At 39.0% G+C, this 19,139-nt stretch overlaps 1 protein-coding gene across 1 annotated transcript in view; it reads right to left on the bottom strand.

Moving 5' to 3' along the window:
• CHN1 (chimerin 1) overlaps positions 1–19,139 on the bottom strand; it is a 103,098-nt gene that overhangs the window by 72,127 nt on the left and 11,832 nt on the right. The window contains exons 3-4 of the mRNA XM_030487135.1: positions 9,752–9,790; positions 5,589–5,644 (exon numbers count right to left, since the gene is read on the bottom strand). Coding sequence (XP_030342995.1) covers positions 5,589–5,644; positions 9,752–9,790 — 95 coding nt within the window. The remainder of the gene's footprint in view (positions 1–5,588; positions 5,645–9,751; positions 9,791–19,139) is intronic.

Here is a 19,139-nt window from a genome sequence, read left to right as displayed (position 1 = left end):
TTAAAAAAAACCGCACAGATACACTGCTTAAACCAGATTCACCATGTAAGACGGTAAACACTGTTCTACAGCTTTCGGTAATGCTTCCTGCAAGTACCACCACACCAACTTTACTCGTAGCAACTTAGGCATGAAAAGCAGCATAGCATTTGTTTTTACTTTAGGTATCAATAACTGCATCAGAACTAGAAGTGAGATGCAGCCTTCTTGGTCTTTTGCAGCTACCTGGACTTCACAAAGTTCTTGCCAGGCTGTTATTTCTACAAACTACAATTGCAGACACACACATATCCTCTCTGGGTGAGCACTGAAAGCCAAAACAGTTAGGTTCAGAAGCTTCATTAGCCTTTTACACTCAGTCAGCCTTAAGGACACAAAACCAAAACTTCCATTTGGACTGGAACTAAAACCTACCTAAGAAAGGAAATATATATTTTAAACAAAATCAAAAGCAGTAGCAAGAAAATTTCATTTTAACTAAAGCTGTTAGCTGAAAATACAGTGTAATTATCCTCTGCAGAGTTTTATTCTGATTTGGCAGTATTTTTGGACTAAAGTATTGTTGACCATGAGTAAAGGCAGCCTTAGCTACTTAATTTTCTCTGTACCCAGCAAAGATCAGTTAAATGCTAAGTCTTTTGACTTCACAGGACTTTTTACTTATGGGAAAAATTTCCTGTTTGTTTAACCTATGCTTGGCACAATTTCAAAAACGGCTTCTAGCTTAGGAAGAAAAAAAAAAACCAACCTCAAAAAAAACCAAACCCTGAAATATTTGTTTTCAATGCGCTTGTTTGTATAGCACTGATGCAGAAGCCACAGGAAAGATTCAGGTCTCGCTATGATTCCTGCAAGAAACACAAAGGTGAATGAGATATTCACCATTGTCTCATTTCTGACTTAGGTGTGAAGCCAATTAAATGTTTATGAACAGATAAATGGGGCACACATGGCAGGTCCCTTAGAGTAGCCATTGCTTTGGAAAAGAGCTTAGTTACCATGAAAGGTGGGAAGTAATTTTGGTTGAATTCATACAGATAGTCATCTTTGAGAACAACTCTAACAAGGCTGTGCAGTATATCACAGAATGGTTTGGGATGGAGGGGATCTTAAATATATATGCTCATCTATACTATGTTTCTTGACTACTCAACAGAGGCCATTTTCACAAGACTACACAGAGATGCTGTTTAACAGGCTTGTTAACTACTAGCACTGAATTAAGATGAAGCCTTATAATAGGACAGAAAATGACAGTGATTTGAATTATCTCCATCATTTGTCTGTTTGATATTTTTTCCTACACAGTTACTTAAATTTTTACATGGAGTGCCTTCATATAGCAGCTAAGGATGCCTTACATAAGTCTGCACATGCACACGTGTGTACATAAAAGATTATATGCACAACAAATACAAATTCCATGGAGGTAATACAATATTACTTGTAGAAACAACATCACAGTTTGGATGTAAGCCTTATGCAGAAGTCAAACATCCTTAGAATGTTACAGAATCATCAACTTTACAAATTAACCTCACAGAGTGTTAAAAGCCTTAAGTCGGCTGCACTTTCACAATAAAAAATCTCAAACGAATGCAATGCTCTCTTTATGTCAGTGTACTCCACTGATCTGTGTGTTGCTCTGATATGAAGCTGGTGTAACAGAGCAGAAACTTGAATTCTCTGTATTTGAGAAGCATTTCATGTTAAGTAGGTCATTCTGTTGAATACACCTCTCACTATCAGGACCTGCAGAACACATGCCTTTGCACCTTAAATAAAAGCTTGGGGGGTTTTACAGTGTGATTTCCAATTATTCTTTACCAAGTGCTTTTTCCCCGAATCATCACTCTTGCTTACGTCAACAAGTGGAATACAATAAGGCAAGAGGAGTGATTTACGTGCTAATACCTTATCAAATTACATGTTGTCCCTCCCACTGACCTCTTTGATGTTCTCTGGACCGAAATTATCTTCATAATATTTATCAATTTGTTTATACAGCTGAATAATTCAACCACTTAGGAAAAGATTCCGTTTCCCACTGACTCACACATGGCTCCTAATAGAAACCCAGCTGAGAAAGAGCAGATCACAAAGCGCAACACCAGCAGGAGAGGCTGAGACCAGAGAGAAAGGTTAAACATGGTACTGCTCGCTGAATATATTTTCACTTCAAATCTGGCTCAACTGCATACATTGTTCAATACTTATAATGAAGAACAGTTTTCTGCATTGTAATGAATTAACATAGAAGTACGAAAATGTACACATTTAACATTATTTCAATTTTACCTTTATTAGGTAAAAATAAGCTTCAAAGACTTTTTTTTTTAATTTAAATAGATTCTTTAATGAGAGAACGTGCATTTAATATGCTCCGCTCTGCACCTAAATACCTGTAACTGACTGATTCATTCATAGCTCTATTCTATTTAGTTCAATTCTCAGTGGTTTCTAAAACCTGCAGCTTTTATTTCTCAGTTTCTACAACAATGCTCATGGTGCAGACACAGGTTTACTCTGCACAATTCAAGAAGCTATTTTAAAACACAGAATGTCTCTCTTTTTTGTTCATTCTGGCATAGCAAAATTTTACACTTAAAGTTTGTCATATGTTATAGTCTTGTTTTGGAATAAATTCATAGAAATATGACTTTATAGACATTACTGTGTTGCATTTCTTTCTTCAGTGATGACAGGACTTAGTAGAGTGTTTAGATTGATTGTGGTACTTTTGCCAATCCTCCCTTGACTCCAACAGACTACCTGTATATAGAACTAGACCAGGAGGACCTCTCTGTGTAGGCATGCAGTAAGCTCAGATACCCTCCAAAGAGCTTGGATGATTAGTTCATGCAGGACACCACACTCTCACAGCAAATTAACCTCCCTAAAACAGTCCAACTTCTCGATTTGCCACCTGTATAATAGCTAATCAAATTTAATAATTCACAGGATTAAAATTCAGTGATAATGAGGATGAGAAAATTATAGGGGTCAGTGTGGTTGATTTTGAAGAAGCTTTACACAGATGTTTTTATATTTGGCTGGTAAGAGTAGGTCTCTTGTTTGATTCTAAAAAGAGGGCAATCTGGATCTGATCAATAGGTGAAGGATTTCCAGCACTCCAGAGGCAGAAGAATTTTTAATTTTCAGATACTGAATACACATTCATATCTCTGCTGATTTGCCTGGATAGGCTAATGGTATTCTAAGAAATACTATGAAGGAGAACTCAAGATAAAATTTGCTTGTGACTTCTTATCACCTAGGGCAGAAAGACCCAAAGCAAGCACTTCTCTGCAGTCAAACTAGCATGGGATATAATGCAAACAGACCTTATTGAATATGCTGGACTCCTTCATCCGTTTACGTTTTCTCCCTGACTACAGGGTACGTATGCAACCGTGCAGCTGACATGCAAAGCAATTACAATCGTTATCTGCTGTAAGATTTTCTTAACTGTAGTTGTACTTTCCCCCTCTCCTTGTATTTCTATTATGGGTTTTTTTGGTTGGGTTTTTTTTTTTTTTTTTCAGTTGGTTGGTTTTTGGTTTTTGGTTTTTTTTTTTTGGGAGGGGAAGGGTTGTGTTGTTTTGGTTTTGTTTTAGTAGCCAAAAGGTATGCAGAAGAATTAAGGTTCTAATCCTGTAAGAATTAAAACATTCACAACTGACACTGTCAAAGATTCTAATTGAAGAAACTGAAGAATTGTCGCTCATCACCACAAGAGCCAGGCAACTTCATAAGCATACAGTGTAAGCCTGTCACTAGATGAATATAGCAGGGCTCTGAAATAAGACTCAGCAAAGAAAAGACTACAGTGATTGCACAGGATAATGTCAGCACCTCAATGATCAGTGTCAGAAGGCTACCAAAAATCCCTCAAACATTTTACCATACGCATATATACACATACCTACACACAAACTAGCACTTCTCCCAGCAATGAAATACTTCTGAGGAGAGGAAGGGAAAAACAACTATTCAACAGCACTTAACAACAATAAACACAATCCTTTGGAGGCAGGGTATAAAACACCTCATCCTATCCAGGTGAGCACTCTGTACAATCTCTGTACACAAACCTGTATTCTAAGACCAAGCTCCTACAAGAGTTAAGATACTTTGTATATTAATGTAATGAAAAACCTTATCATAGGGAACACACAAAATAGAAGAGAACCTTCCTAATAATGTTGCAATGGGAGCAAAAAAAATGGGAGACCTCCCATTTTTCAGAGCTCAGATTGCACCTTCTATAGATGTCTCCTTCCTATCTCCATCCCACCTTATTTGATGTATGTAAGATGTCTATACAACAATACCCCTGCTTGGACCCTTATTAACAGTAGAAACACTGGTTAAAGCAAATTTTTTTTCTACAATGCTTCTTGTAAAATTCACGTATTGTTCTTTACTACAGCTATGTCTTGCTTAAGTGCAATCAGCTATAGCTATACCTTTTATAAAAATACAAATCTATCAAATTAATAAAGGAAAACAAGAGTGCTTCCACTAAAATCAGTATTTTACTTCTGTTAAATCTCTACTTTTTATCTTAAAAAATTGACAGACTACTTCATAGAATCTCATTTGGGCATTTGAAAAGATGACAGAGAAATGCCTGTTCAATTCTGTAAAGTAATCCTCCTTGTGATCTAGACTGTAAGCTATTAACGTTCCTGACAGTGCCATGTCCCCCTGTATTTAATACTATGCCAGTGACTAACATATTTCAAAGATTAATTGCCTTTCTCCAGCACATGATAAAAATGCTTAAGTTTTATTGCAGCAATGTAATAACTTCCAGTGGTTATTCAGTAAGAGCTGCATTTTGTAATACTGCTTAACAAGTCAAGCCTAACATTTCAGCATTTTTGAAATTGAAATTAATGTTTCCCAGGTTCCTGACTGAAGCTGCAAGAGAGATGCAGTTATGAGTAAAATCCTGCTGGCACTGATGTTTGGCATGAGTTAAACCCTCCAGCACCACAGCTCTGGAGAGGTGCTGCTCTGCTGGATGGTAGCTCAGAGCACACTGGCAATCTGGCGTCTGCCTCAACAACTGACCCCATGATCAGGTTCTTCTCTATCACTGTATACCAATGGGATCCCATTGTTCCTGTTTGGATCTTTAAAATCTGTGGCTCTGCCTATCTTAGCTACTAGTATTAATGAGTCTTAAATACTACAACTCAAATAGCAGCAGCAGGGGAGGTTTCAATCTTCTCTTTGTTACTTTATTGCAGGAATCTAGCAGCAACGTGTATGAATAGGTGCATAGTTCCCCTGTACAGGTCTGCTCTTGCTCCTTTGAATTTCTGACTCAAAAAGAAGGAAAAAAGGCATGCTTCCATATATCTAGGAATCAAAAACCAGTAAATTATTCTCAGGTGTACACATCATATGCAAAATGCTTTGTAATTTGATTTTTAGGTTGAATGGCACGAGTACTGCCAAGGCTACTTAGTCTAATCACAGCACCAAGTATTCCAAGGAACGACTGTTTGGGTTGGGCACCATTTAGTATAAACTTGGAACCACTGGACTCTGTAAAACTGAACATTTATAATACCCACCTCACGAGTGCAGGTTATCCTTCTAGGATGGGGAGCTTCCTGTTGCAATTGATACACTAGGAGAAGGCATAAGTTAAATTCTAGTTAAAACAGAATCATTGTATAAGGCATTTTAACATTCAATATTGCTGTTTAAATAAAGAAGACTTTCTGCAAGATTTAATGCAAGAATACATCTATTAAAAATTACAAGCTGTCAGAAAAAAAGAATGTTGCTAGCCAAAACAGGATTATGGATTATCTTTACAATTAATTGATCAAGATCTATGGTGTAAGTAGGTAAGACCACTCAAATTTCCATCAAGCAGATAAGAAAAGGAATCATGATAAATGCAAATTAAATTTCATTAGACGTCAAATCAGGCTACTGTCAGACTGTCTTCAGTAAGCAGATGGAGTCCCACCCTACAATGCTGGGCACGTGCTCAGTCACCTGAAATATGTAAGAACTTTACAAGAATGACTCAAAACTTTGCAGAATCAAACCCCATCCTTTTGCCACTGCTCAGTGATGACCTTTCTGAACAAAGAGGAAAATGGCCTTTTCATTTGCAGATCTAAACACATCAGGAGTTGAGTAGCAGAGTAAAACAGTTAAGGCTCAGATTATGACATGTATTTACTAGTATCTTCCCCCCCCCCATTTTTTTTTTCTTTTTAAATAAGCCTTATCAAGCCAGAATAAATCTTAGGAGCCAGTTGTAAATTTAAGGGCACTAATGTGCAAACTTTCTAATACAATACCAAAGGTATTCTACCTCAAAAAGAGTTTGGTTTGGCAAATCACCTTCAAAATGAAGCTGTCAACACTAAAGTAGTATTTGAATAGTACTCTAGAACTGATAAAATGGACATTTGGAATCGTAATCTTTTAAAATTAAATTATGTTTTAATCATTAGTCCTAACACCAAGGTCTAATAACATCTGCTGTCGAACCTTCTTGAGGTAATAAGACCAAATGTTTATTTAACCAGTAAGATTTTACTCCATTACACTTCTCATATGATCATAAGTCTTAGTGACGAATGCTGTATTCATGTGCTAAGTTACATGAGAATAGAGAAAAGGGCAAGATGCTCAATGATACGGCAATCATAAGATAAACTGGAAAAATTCACTCTTTTTGTTCCAAACAAAAACCCTAATGTTTTTTGCTGATGTTACTAAAATCAATCCTTGCCATTCTGTATTGATATTAGAAAAATTATTTTTGCAAGTGACGAAGAACAGCACACTAGTATATAAAACAGTAATTTTAATTTCAAGCATAGCATGACCATTTATTTTGCCAGCAGACAGATTCCATAGCTTCTATTGTAAAAGTCACATTTGATGACACTGGGCCTTGTCTATATCTAATTCTGAGAACTGTAGAGTCAAGTTCAAAGGAAAAAAAATTAAAATCACAAAGCAAATAGAGATTTCTCTGAATCTCACAGAAGAGCAGTGGAGGCTCACCAGCAGCATGCTTCCCAGAAATTGACTAAAACCTGAGAACTGTTTCTCACCTTACTTCAAGCCAAACATTTTCTGGAACGAAAATCTTCTCCAAAGGCAATACTTTTCTCCTCTTCCAGTCAAAAGCACAGCAGGTAGACTAGTTAAGTTACAGAACAGGATACCTATTCCTCTTGCTCTAATTGATGTATGCAATTCAAATTGCTCAACACCAGTTTCCTTGCTATAATTATTGCCAGGGAAGTCAAACAAGATGTCCCTCTTCATCCATCATGAAACAGAAATATAATCAAACCTCATGACTCTGTGCTTAGTTCTGAACCATGGGAAGCATTCACCATGGCAAACTATGATGGTGTAGGAGAGTGGGTGCATACGCATTTGCACGTGGGCAAGCCTTCAGTTCCTGGCAAGCTGCCACTGAAGGTTTGGTCCTAGAGAGGTTGGGCCCTCCTGTTATAGATTATAGCATGGAATAGACCAAACAAAGAGGCAGTTGTTTCCCAAGTTCACAGAACATACAGAGCTGTGATTCACTGTTAACGCTTACAACTGGGAGCAAAACACACAGATCTCAGTAACAAGTACAAAAATATATTGCAATCATGACTAATGATGTTTAATACCAAGGAGCAAAGTGTCTCAGTTTTATCTTAGACCTCCAGTGCAAGAAAAAAAGCTTCTTCAAATCATTGTGTGCAAATTCTTTAATATTAAATGGCTGAGTTGTCATACGACAAGCTACTGGTATAATAAATGATGATTCAAAAGGCATAGGGTTTGCCACCAGATTCACAAACAGATCAGGGTCCCAGCCATCTCAATTACCTGACAGCAACTGCATATGTTGGTAATTAATAAAAACAATTCAAAGTCATCCAACTAAAGAAAACACTCAAGATGGACAAATTAAAAGTATTCAGCCTTTTTTTAGACATTGCCTGTTTCCTTCAATTAACATAGATGTATTTTAAGAGACCCTGACATTCCCAGACTATTAAGGCGTATGCAGTTTTTCCAACTCCTGCAATTTTTACTACAAATTTCTCAATATCTATTTACTTACAGCCTAAGCTCTCTGAAGTTTCTTATGAAACATATTCGCAATTACAGAAGTCATCTAATGCTCATATTGCATAGACGATCTTGACCCTGTAACTCATTATCACTTTAACAATACAAAAATTGGAAACCAAACCCAAATGAGAAGGCTGATTTATGAATTTTAAGGCCTAATTGATTTTTGAATTTGTCAGGTTGGCAATGGCAAGGACAGAACACAAACAACTGACCTCTGTGAGCCATTAACAAAAGACTGGTCTAGGTGACAGAAAAGCTGGTTTTCTCCTGCTCATTTAATTCTACTACATATATACTAGCTGACAAAATTACTTTAATCTGTTCTCTTACACTTACTCTCTTTCTAACCATGGTTTTCACTGAGCCTTTAGGACTAACCCAAAATCTCCGATTGAAAGGAAACTCTCACTGTAGGGTGGAAACCTTTTTGAACTAACTACATTCTCAGGTGCAAAATCTTCCCAAACTTCAGAGAGCCACATTTTCACCAAGTGAAATATTGCTTGAGCAAATCCCTTTAGCCAGCCTCAAAACAGCAAGCTTGGGAATATATACAAAAGAAAATGCAAATGTAAGTCTGACATTCCTAAACTGCTAAGTATGTCAAACACACAAACATTCTGCTTTCAAAATCTGCTTTTAATAGAAGACTCTTCTTTCTTGTTGTGTCTCAAAATGTCTCACACATTAGCTTTTCTATCTACAAAGAACTAGAATTTAGAGGTGAGATACTGTAGGAATTATGATGCTTTGCTAGGGTGCCATTTGTCTTGTGTTCTCTGCACCTCCCTCAACCTCCATCAGTGCTGCCAAACAACAGGTCATCCCTTTTGCATGGTTTTTTTGTTTTTTGTTTTTAATTTAAAAAACCAAGGTGTTTTGTTAATTGGCTTTTGTGATTTTTGGGTTTTGTGGTTTTGATCTTTTGTTTCATTGTTTTTTTAAATAAGGAATGAAACCCAGCAAGTTGTGAAGTTCCCAAGGGAGTGGCATTCTGATCACAGGGTACTACTGCCCTGCACACTTGACCATGGCAGCCTATGAGGCCACTTTCCTCTCAGCTACAGCATGCACATCGAAGAGCTGCAGAGCACAGGCAGGCAGCCTGGTAGGAATCCAGGCCCTTCTAGTCAGGGCTTCAAACAACCTGCTTGTGATTTGTCACGCCAGGCCAAACAAACGCTCTTGTTCTACTACCTCAGCAAATTCTGGGGGAAAATGATTTATTTTGGGTTTTCCTAACCAGCTCAAGTCTCAGCTCCAGTGATGCAAGGTACTAGGGCACAGGAGCCCTAAAAGTTTGCAATGATACCAATATCAAGGCATGAACGGAGTTTATGTAAGCCTCAGTCCAGGCACTCAAACCAATATAAGCCAGACCCACACAGGAGTGGGATGACTTATGTTGGTAAGGTACCGAGAATCTACCCCTCCAAATAGTCTGCATTCACTTGCCCTTGAGGATAAACAACTGCACCTATAAATAAAGAGCAATAAACCCCTTGACGCTTCTTGAACTCACATTCTGATGAAAAGAAAAATCAGTCTTTTAAAGCACCCAAATGAAACTTTTTCATCTCTAACTTGGAAAAAAAAAATAAAAGAAGTCTTTTGATATACTTACAGTAAGATTTCCAAACAGGTGGTCTGTATTCATCAGTATCTGAAAGAAAAACAGCAGATCTTAATGTTGTGTTGGAAACATCTTAACACAGAAATAATCCTGCAGAAGCACTTAATTTATTAAGATAAATACTGCACCTAGGTCCTAAAATTATTTTTTACTCTCAGAGTACAGAACTACCTGTTAAAAGCTCCTCCTCTTTACTTAAACTGAAAATATAAAAATTAGCCAGCTAAAATAGACTATATAAATGTATCTGCAAAATGGCAAACATGTAGATCAGAAGCCAAAATACTGGGGGGGGTGGAGATACATATTATTTTACTATGTGTATATCCATAAACTCCCTTTTAAATTGCACCAGAAAGATTTTTTAATCTCAATTTATATACCGATAAATCAGTTTTCATCCAATTTATCTCTGCCATTAGCTCTTTCCTTTTCTGGATAGCAATTAACAATGCCTAAAATAAAATCAGAGTATGAAAATACTACGAAATATTTTGCAAAAAAGGAGAGGGGTTTTTAATACCACGTACAAGCTCTACTTGGAAGCAGTCAGTATCATTAAAATTACCAGCGTATTTCTAATCCAAAATTTTAATTCTCAAACAAAATAAAACAATAATAATAAAAAAATCCTACTGTTTTCTGTCACCCTTATGACTTGCTGACAACTGATGTGACATTTCGAGCTCAGGGCTCTGTTGCAAACTTTGTCTCTGATCCACCGTTTTACCACACTGACCGGCTTTGTGCAAGATGCTGCGCTTATCTGCCTTGGAGCTGCTGGGAGTTACTCAGTACTCATTACACCATGGGTCACAAGGTGAAACAACCATGCAGCCAGCCTTGCTGTTTGAAGCCTCTTTTCACTGCAGTGAGCTCTGTTTGCAATTGTCTGCTCACTGGAATTACCTGCTGCACCCAACACAACCTTTTATCATAGCTTTTATTATGAGGTTGCGTAAAGATGAAGTAATCTGGGAAGCTGTTGCTTGAATTTTGGCCTGAATGGCATCTCCATTCAAGAGTCCTTAAAGCCCCCAAAACTGAGCCTGAAGCTGGGAAAGAATTTTGCCTTGCCTCCCCTCAGGATAAGCAATCTTCCTTCTTCAGATACTTGCTATACTCCATCTGTCCCACCATCACGTCAAAATATCTCTAAGTTAGAGCTTAGAGGAGTGAAATATTTCCCAGTTAAAGTGGCACAGACTTGCCCAGACCCACCCAGCACTCTCTCTGCCCTCCCTGAGCTATCATTTTGCTCAATTTTTTACCCTGTGTTTCAGCACTATGCATGAAGAGGGTGCAGTCCTTATGGACTACCTTGGTGGCACTGGGTTTCATAATTATACTTAATGCTGACTTTATTATTAAAACAGCACTTGGTCAAACTGCCATCCTCCAGAATATGATGGGGTTTGATCTCTGGAAGGTCCTGCAGATGCACTACCACATCCTGAGGATTGGCCAGAGCACCTCAAATCTGCAGAGACCTTCAGTGGCTCACACTACACTATGGCAGTAAAAGAAAATCAGCAGCAACAGATGCAGCCATGGTTATTCATTCCTACTTTGATACCTTTAATTAAGGCAGTGCAAGTCGATTCATTCCAGAGGCATTGTAATGTGATCCCTTAGCACTACCATGTAACATGGAAAAAGAGTAAAACTTGTAAGTAAAAATAATGGGTTTGGTCCCAGAAGACAACTCTTGCCCCACTAGATGAATTTTCTTTCGCTATAGTCTGTTTTTTGGCAACATATGCACCACTTGAATTTACAAATAAATAATTTAAGTAAAGGACAACACACACTGTATTTGTAAAATATGAGCTGACTGTTATGAAAATACAAATAACTTGGCAGCCTAACCTATACTTGCTTGCACTCGAGCCATATAATTGTTACAACTAAGGGCAGCATGATTATAAAACTGAAAAGCAACAATATTTGTGCCAAACAAAAACTCCCAAACCTTGTTAAAGTCAGGCAAGAACAGCAGTAACTTTCCTACAACAAACACTTCACATTCAGAAATTGGAAGGAATGATTTATGTTATGCAGCTGTGCACAAGGATTTTGTTAGAAAATCTGCCGGTGCACTTTATTGCCTTTACAGTGTGAGAATACCCTCCGGCCATCCCACATGAGGTAATGAAAAAACAAAAGGTCATTTCTATTGTGATTTAAAAAAAAAAGAAGTTATCTGATATAAAATACTGTAGCAGCAAGTACAGTGCAGTAACAACAGTGAAGCAGACGGTGTGTGGTGTTTGTGCAAGAATGTTTCTATTACTAAAACCACCCCACTATGCAAAGATAAAACAGAATACGCATAAACATCAGACCTGTCAGTTACTCATTTTTAAAGATTAATCAATGTGGTCCCATGTAACACATCATCAGTATTTTGAAATCCATTATTAGGAAAAAGGCTTGATTTTCAGATAGTGCAGGCTTCCACATACGACAGCTCCAATTAGACATCCAAAGTATCCAAAAAGCACTTCAAGGCATGATAAAAAACCCACAGAAAACGCTGAACCCAAAATACATTTTCTCACAAACGCTGCACCACTTTCTAATTAACGCAATAAACTCTACGCTGTCAGTTCTCAGATTTTTCTACAGCTCCCATCAGCACAGTATCTCAGCTCTGCTAAATGCTTCCACGATAAAATAAAATCATTTTCTACAAGCTGTGCATCATGTTTTATCTTAACTCTATTTTCTGCATAAAGTGAGATGCAATTCAGCTTAAAGCTGCTCTTCTCCAAAGGTCTAGAGCACTACAGAGAAGACAAATATATACACTGATGCTACCAGCTCTGGCCAGATGTGGTCCTACCAGCATTGGTGAGACTTTTGCCAGCATGAGGGCACTCTTATCAGCAAGGACATTTTAGATCAGGCACACTGTCCATGTACATAAATTGCAGTTTCAAACTGAGACCAGTTTCAAGCTCAGATACTGGTGCTGAATAGTCTTCCTAACCTTTAAAAGTGAAAATGTTTGATCATTTCCCATTATCCCAAGCAATGACAGGTTTTTTAATTCTTCAGAATTTTGCTCTGAGTGGAAAGACGTAAGATTTTATTTTTACATAATATAATGAGACTTCTTCAAGTTCTCTAGCCTGAATCCATACTGATATCTAATAATTTTCCAGTCTGGAACAGATCAGAAAAGAAACACCTGTCTGCCCAAAATCTGTACTTTCAAGCTCCTAAATAGACCTATTATGATATAAATATGCATGTATGGGTAAAGAAAAGAGTAAGAATACCTTGAACTGAGGCATCCCTTGAAAAATCCCACTGAGACTCAAAGCTATATACAAGGTTAAAGGTGGGGGAAACAATGCTGCAGGACACATGAAAATACATTTACATTCCTTTACCCTGTAGAATCATCTTTTTGCTCTTGAACCCTTAGTAAAATCAAACTTGTCTTTGAAGAAACGTCTTATTACAGACTCGTAACAGCTGGTGCCTCTAGTTTGGGCATGGACCTAAATTTCTTACATACCCAATGTGACAGGATATGTGTGTGTCTGCTTCTCCAAGGGCAAGGGCTTGCCAGCCCAACCTTCTCTCTCCAATGGACAAGGAAAGGACTGCTCCCTAACTATTTCTTAAACAAGTCTCAGCATTTTCTTGCCATCATCTTCTTTCCTCCCAAACACACTCTCCTCCTCTCTTTTCTAGGACTTTGCCTTCCCCCAGCCTTAGCAATCTTGATCTGCACACAAGACCTCTTCCCTCTCCCTTGAGCAATGCTTTGGTTTGCTCCCACTCCTTTTTGCTAGGACTGACCTACCCAGCCCACTCTAGCTGCTCAGCATCTCATTCTCAAGCCATCCCATATCTACTCAAGGAAATTTGCCTAAACACAGAGAAAAGAGAGGCAGAAAAGCCCAGAACAGCACAACAGGCAGCTTCTGGCAATAGCCTCTTTACAGGCAGAAACGTCACAGTGAAGCAGGAGTGTTGGTTTTCGAGCCCAGTGTCCCCTCCTTTAAGCACACCAGTTAATGAAAGAAAAAAGAAACTATGCATCTTGGTTCATGACCAAGCAATGGGGCATGGACCATCTGCAATTAAGAAGTGAAAAGCACAGAGTGATCATCAGAAATTCACACTTGCACACAAAAGGGCTTCTGCCAATAGACAATCATACAGCCATTTCGGAGAAGTTCATATTCAGACACAAATGCTAGGAGAGCATCTGAGATTTTTCCATAAACACAAATGTGACTAATTGTGACATTACAATGTAGCATTTCCCTTCATTATTTTCCTTCTTTCTTACCCACTTCCATTTTATCTCTTACATAAATCTGGAGAACTGTAGTGCTTTCAGAGTGTACATTTTAACTGCAGATATGAAAACTGTTACTATTGCTTCAAACTGTTTAGAGTGCTTGTCTCTGTGTATTCCTTTTATAGAAAGAATAAAAATGTTTACCTCTGCTTGAAATGGTTCTTTCTCCCCCCCTCCCCCCCAAAATCAGCCAGCTCTAGGGTACAGCAGCAGCAGCTTAACTGTGCGTTGTAACCCCATAAAGCAATTTAGGACTTACTGTGAGGTTTCCTGTAGAAAATTCAGTTTTATTTTTCTTTTACTGTATGTCATTCCCTGCAGCATGGTCATATGTAACATCATGCTGGAGATTAGTTTATCGCTGTCTGGGAAGAAGTAATCAGCTATCTGCTGACACAGCAGCTTTTGCCCCAAACTTTATTTGGCAATATCCCTATTGAACACAGGTGAGGCCTCAGGTGGTGAACCTTGTGGAAGAGGCCAGTTCCTAGCCCTGTGGACCAAACATCAATGTGATCAGGAGAGGAACATATAATTTCTTTTTTTCTGAGCTGATTTAGGGCCAAAGAATGGTGCAAGTCATAAATATGAGGAGATGCAAGAAAGTATAAAAGATTCTTCTGTAAGCTACAGCCTAGGCACTAACCAGTAAGCATTAGCATGTGTTTTAAGATGCTAATTTTGCTTTGTTTGGCAGCAGCATGTGTCAAAATTTAACTCCAGGGGAGATGCACAGCAAGCGGATGTGGCCATTTGCTGACCCATACAACAGACCCCTTTCTGTGTCCAAAAATCAACTTTTAGAAAATTCCTCCTCAGCCTCAAACTCTTCCTTATTAGCACCTTCTCTATGCCCAAAGGATGCACATAAAAATCACTCAACTTACAAAGACGTAATTTATTTGCTTGTGAGACTCTCAAGCTACAAAAACAGTGCAATTGAACAGAAAATGTCATTTCATCTCTGTTTTTCAGAGTAAAAGTGCCAACAGCATTTCAGAAACTAAGCTCAAACCATCACGAAATGTTTTAAGCAGCAGCCAAGCAGGCCCTAGCAGTTAGGGCTTTTATGCATTCCAACCAAAATAAAACTCAAACAGCACTGAGGTAATTAAAGGATGAATACAGCCACCGCCCTAGGCAGCAGTTATAAAACAGATGGGCTACAACACCGTGCTTTCAGGCTAAATATGAGAAGCTGATCACTGGCTGTGGCAGCACCCAGCAGCGCTGGAAGCGTTTTGCAGAAGCCCCTGTGCAGCTGGCAGCAGGAGGAGGGGAAGGTGGTGGCAGGCAGCTTCTGGAGAGCGGGCAGGAGGGCAGAGGGTGTAGAGAACAGACAAGATATCCCTATCTATTGCGTGAAGAAGGCAGGGCACACAGCAAAGGTCCTTTGTCACTCCTAGGTGAGACCTAGGGATCCACATTTTTTTTCCGCAAAGCCTCTTTCCACCCCTCTTCTATTCCTCTGCTACCAGGAGACAGTAAGTTACATCTGCAGTGTAATGATGATGGTATGTAATGGGGCGGCAGACAAAGGCAGAGTCTTGATGCAAAGAGCAAGTGCTGTGCATGGCTGCCTGCCTGTCACATAAGGTCCTGTGAAAGCCAACCCATCCCTGTCCTGGCAAGCAGGGTACCACACACAGTGCCAGCAAAGGCTGCAGAGAAGTTCATTTCAGCCGGTGCTTGGTAAACAAAAGAGAAAGCTGTGGTCAACCTTTCTTGCCTTGTGCGAAATATTTTCTTGGGAATGAACACTTCAGCGTTTGGGTCCTCCCCATGAATATAAAAAGGGAAATGATCTTCTGGTTCAGTTTTGTCCTCTCTTTGCCTTTCTATAGCACAGGGGTAATATTCTTTGTGAACAAAATACTTTGCATGGGTTACAGCACACCTTTAAGAGATGTCAGATGACTTTTTGGTATATTCTCTTTCTCTTAAATAAAAGCTATTAAATTGTTACTTCACAAAAAATGTTTGAGTTTAAAAGTGACTAAATAAATAATGTTAATCAAAAAGTAATGTTGCTCTGTTAGTCCCTAAAAAACAAAGGCATTAATGACAAGAACCTGATGGCACACATGGCCTGGGCCCATATTGAAAACATGTAGGGTTTCACAACTAGGGCATCACAGAATTTCCTTTGTTTATGGGAAGATCCCTGCAGGGCTGAGAACACCCCAGGCAGTGAGCACCATGTTTTCTCCCAATTCCCAAATATACAGCATACAGTATGACACTCAGCGACGATGACTGTTGAGTCTTTGATGCTACTTTAATGTTATCCTTGGCACACAATTTCCTTTGAATTAAGAAAACAGCTTTGAAAACTTTCAGACATGTCAAGGCTCTTCCTCAGGCAGGCAGACACCATTACTGTAAGGAGCTTCAGTGCAAAAGCTTCCAAATAAACCACCATCTATTTTCTGCACCTTCTCCGGGTGGAGAAAACATGCCAGACAAGTGTCCACTTGAACGTGTAAGACCTAAGAGATTATCACACATCCTGGCTGTGTGCAGACCCCTAACCCTCCCAGTGGAGGATCCCCTGCTCCGAGCCTGCTGTGCTGCCAACAACCACCCCGGTGCAGAGCTGGATTGGTGTAGTTGTTGAGCATTAAACTAAAGCCCAGTCTGATCACAGAGGCAAATGGCCTCTAGGTCTAAAAAGGAGCTACCACCAGCTTATGTGGTTTGTCTCCTGCCAGGGCATGGCAACTCGCAGGCAGGTTACAGGTAGCCTGCTCAACTGCTCAACCCAACTGTTCTCAGGCCAGCACCACAGAAGCTGGCACAAGAAAGCTGCTCTGCCACGAAAGCCATCCATCCAAGGGATGTGCCAAAGCCTATGGGCAGAGGGGACAGTCACCAGCAACAACTCTCCATACACAAAGTTTTACTCCTTTGCCTTGACCTTTGGCACAGGCAGCTTACACTCCTTAATGCCCATAAAAGTGCATGCACATGGTCAGCTTTCGACTTTTAAAATTAAACTGTTTGAATTATTTAAGCAAGAAAACAGCTGAATGTATTTTCTTCATATTTTCCAAAGGCATTCCCAAGGGGGACAAAAACAAGCAATACAATCTAAGGAAAAGATACAAACCAGTAAAAACAGGCACTGACAACAAAAGCATCCTTTTGGCTGCAGGACAGCGCTACCTCACACACACCGTGCCCCAGGAATTTTTTAATGGGATAAAACTTACTTTCTCAGCTCTTTGATCATCACATGGTTTTGCTTTTACCGCTCCAAACAAGTACAATTTGGTTTCTAACTATTACTGGAGAAAAAATGATTAATAGAAAGCTAGTGTGAATGATGCCCAAGAAAGCTACAAGGGCTACTGCCATTTCTCTGATGTGACCAAGTGGGAGACAAGAAAGCACTCTCAGCAAAAGCAAAGGGTCTTAAAGAAGGGCATGCTCTGAATAATTGCATCAGTCTTAAGAGGGAAAGAGAAAAAAGATCACACTACCATCCTGGTTTGTAGAGACGTCTGGTCTGGCAACAATAAATTCTGTGGGAAGGCTTCTAATGGGGTTGAATGAAAGCCCCACTGGAAACAGCTAGAGTTCAATGCCTTTTATTAGCAGGTCTACTATTACTGCCTCCTTATGAATGATGGGAAAATTTTAATGAGTAATATTTTGCTTTTCACAAGCACTGCTGCTGTTAAGTGAACTCATCTTTTAAGACCAGGTTGCAAATGATCTGTTCCTAGATTTTCATTTAACCAAAGCATATGTTCATTTTCCTTTCTTTTTGCCACATAAATAGTTGCACATGACTACGAGTGATGACAAATAAAAATAAAAATTAAAATCCTTTATTAAAAAAAGGATTTTTAATTTTACGCTGGAATTTTCACATATGCAATGATAACAAGCAAAACACAGCTGTTGTTCTCTTTGTCTTGACTTTCATGGAGGGGTGGGCAATGCCGCTCCCACAAAAGCACAGTTAGCTTACTGTTTAAGAAAAGTTTCAAAACCTCTAAAATTATTTATTGGTGTTGCTGCAAGTGTAAAAATTTAGACTTCAGAGAGGTAAAAAGATGACAAGTGCCACCTTGTGGGCATTTAATAAAGATAGAATTGAATGTTGCTTTCGGTGTCCAGCGGGGTGTATCACCCTCCAAACAGGCTGCAGCCAATTTTCAGCATTTCTGATGTCCTTGCCTCCCGAAAAAGGACAGACACGATGGGAACTGCTACCTGACATGGCTCTGCGGGTTAGCTCTAGGTACGACAGAGTCAAGCCCTCAGCTGTCTGTAACCCTCTGATTTAAATAGCTACAGGAGTTATGGTAGCTCTACAGACTGATAGGTATCCTGAAATGTCTGGTTTACGCAGTAAACCTCCAACTGAAAATGTTCTCAAATCAAATATGCCTCTTTAATTTCTCTATTTCAAAGAAGAACAGCTTATCAGTTATTTTTTTTAAACTCTGTAGCAAAACTGACTGTGGCCAGCTGCAGTCCCAAAGTGCTGGATCAATGAGTTTCCCACCCTCCTAAGGGTTATTGGAAAGGTCTTTTGCAAATCAATTTTGCAAGTTCAAAGTGACAGAAATATGCCTTTATTAGATGAAATACATCTTTTACATTTGACATAATTTGTCTGACTATCTTCCGTATCAGTACAGTAAAGTCTTGGAGCAATTCAAAGTAGCATCAGGTAACACAAGCTTGCACACTATAATCAAACTTCCCTGGTTTGAATCCAGAATACTTTTCACTGGAGACACTGTTTTGATCATGGTACCAGTGAAATTTGCTTGGAAGTCTGGAGGAATACCTGTCGAGGTTATTGCTACAACACTGCAAGTATTCCAACCATGGCAAGGGAATACAAGAGAAAATATTTACCTTTTGACATTTCCTTTCCTATTTTTTGTTTCTACAAATCCTTCTTTGTTTCCTATTTTAAAAGGCTGTCTGCACAGAGACTGAGCTCATTTCCAAGCTTGTTTCCCTGCTTCCAAACATTAATAATACCAACAAGGGCACATCGGTTTTACTATAACTTCAAGCCAGTGACAACTGTAATAG

This window comes from Strigops habroptila, chromosome 5 (assembly GCF_004027225.2).
Source record: "Strigops habroptila isolate Jane chromosome 5, bStrHab1.2.pri, whole genome shotgun sequence".
NCBI classification, from domain to species: Eukaryota; Metazoa; Chordata; class Aves; order Psittaciformes; family Psittacidae; genus Strigops; species Strigops habroptila.
Note: the sequence above shows the minus strand (reverse complement) of the source record. Positions and strands in the feature narration are given on the sequence as shown.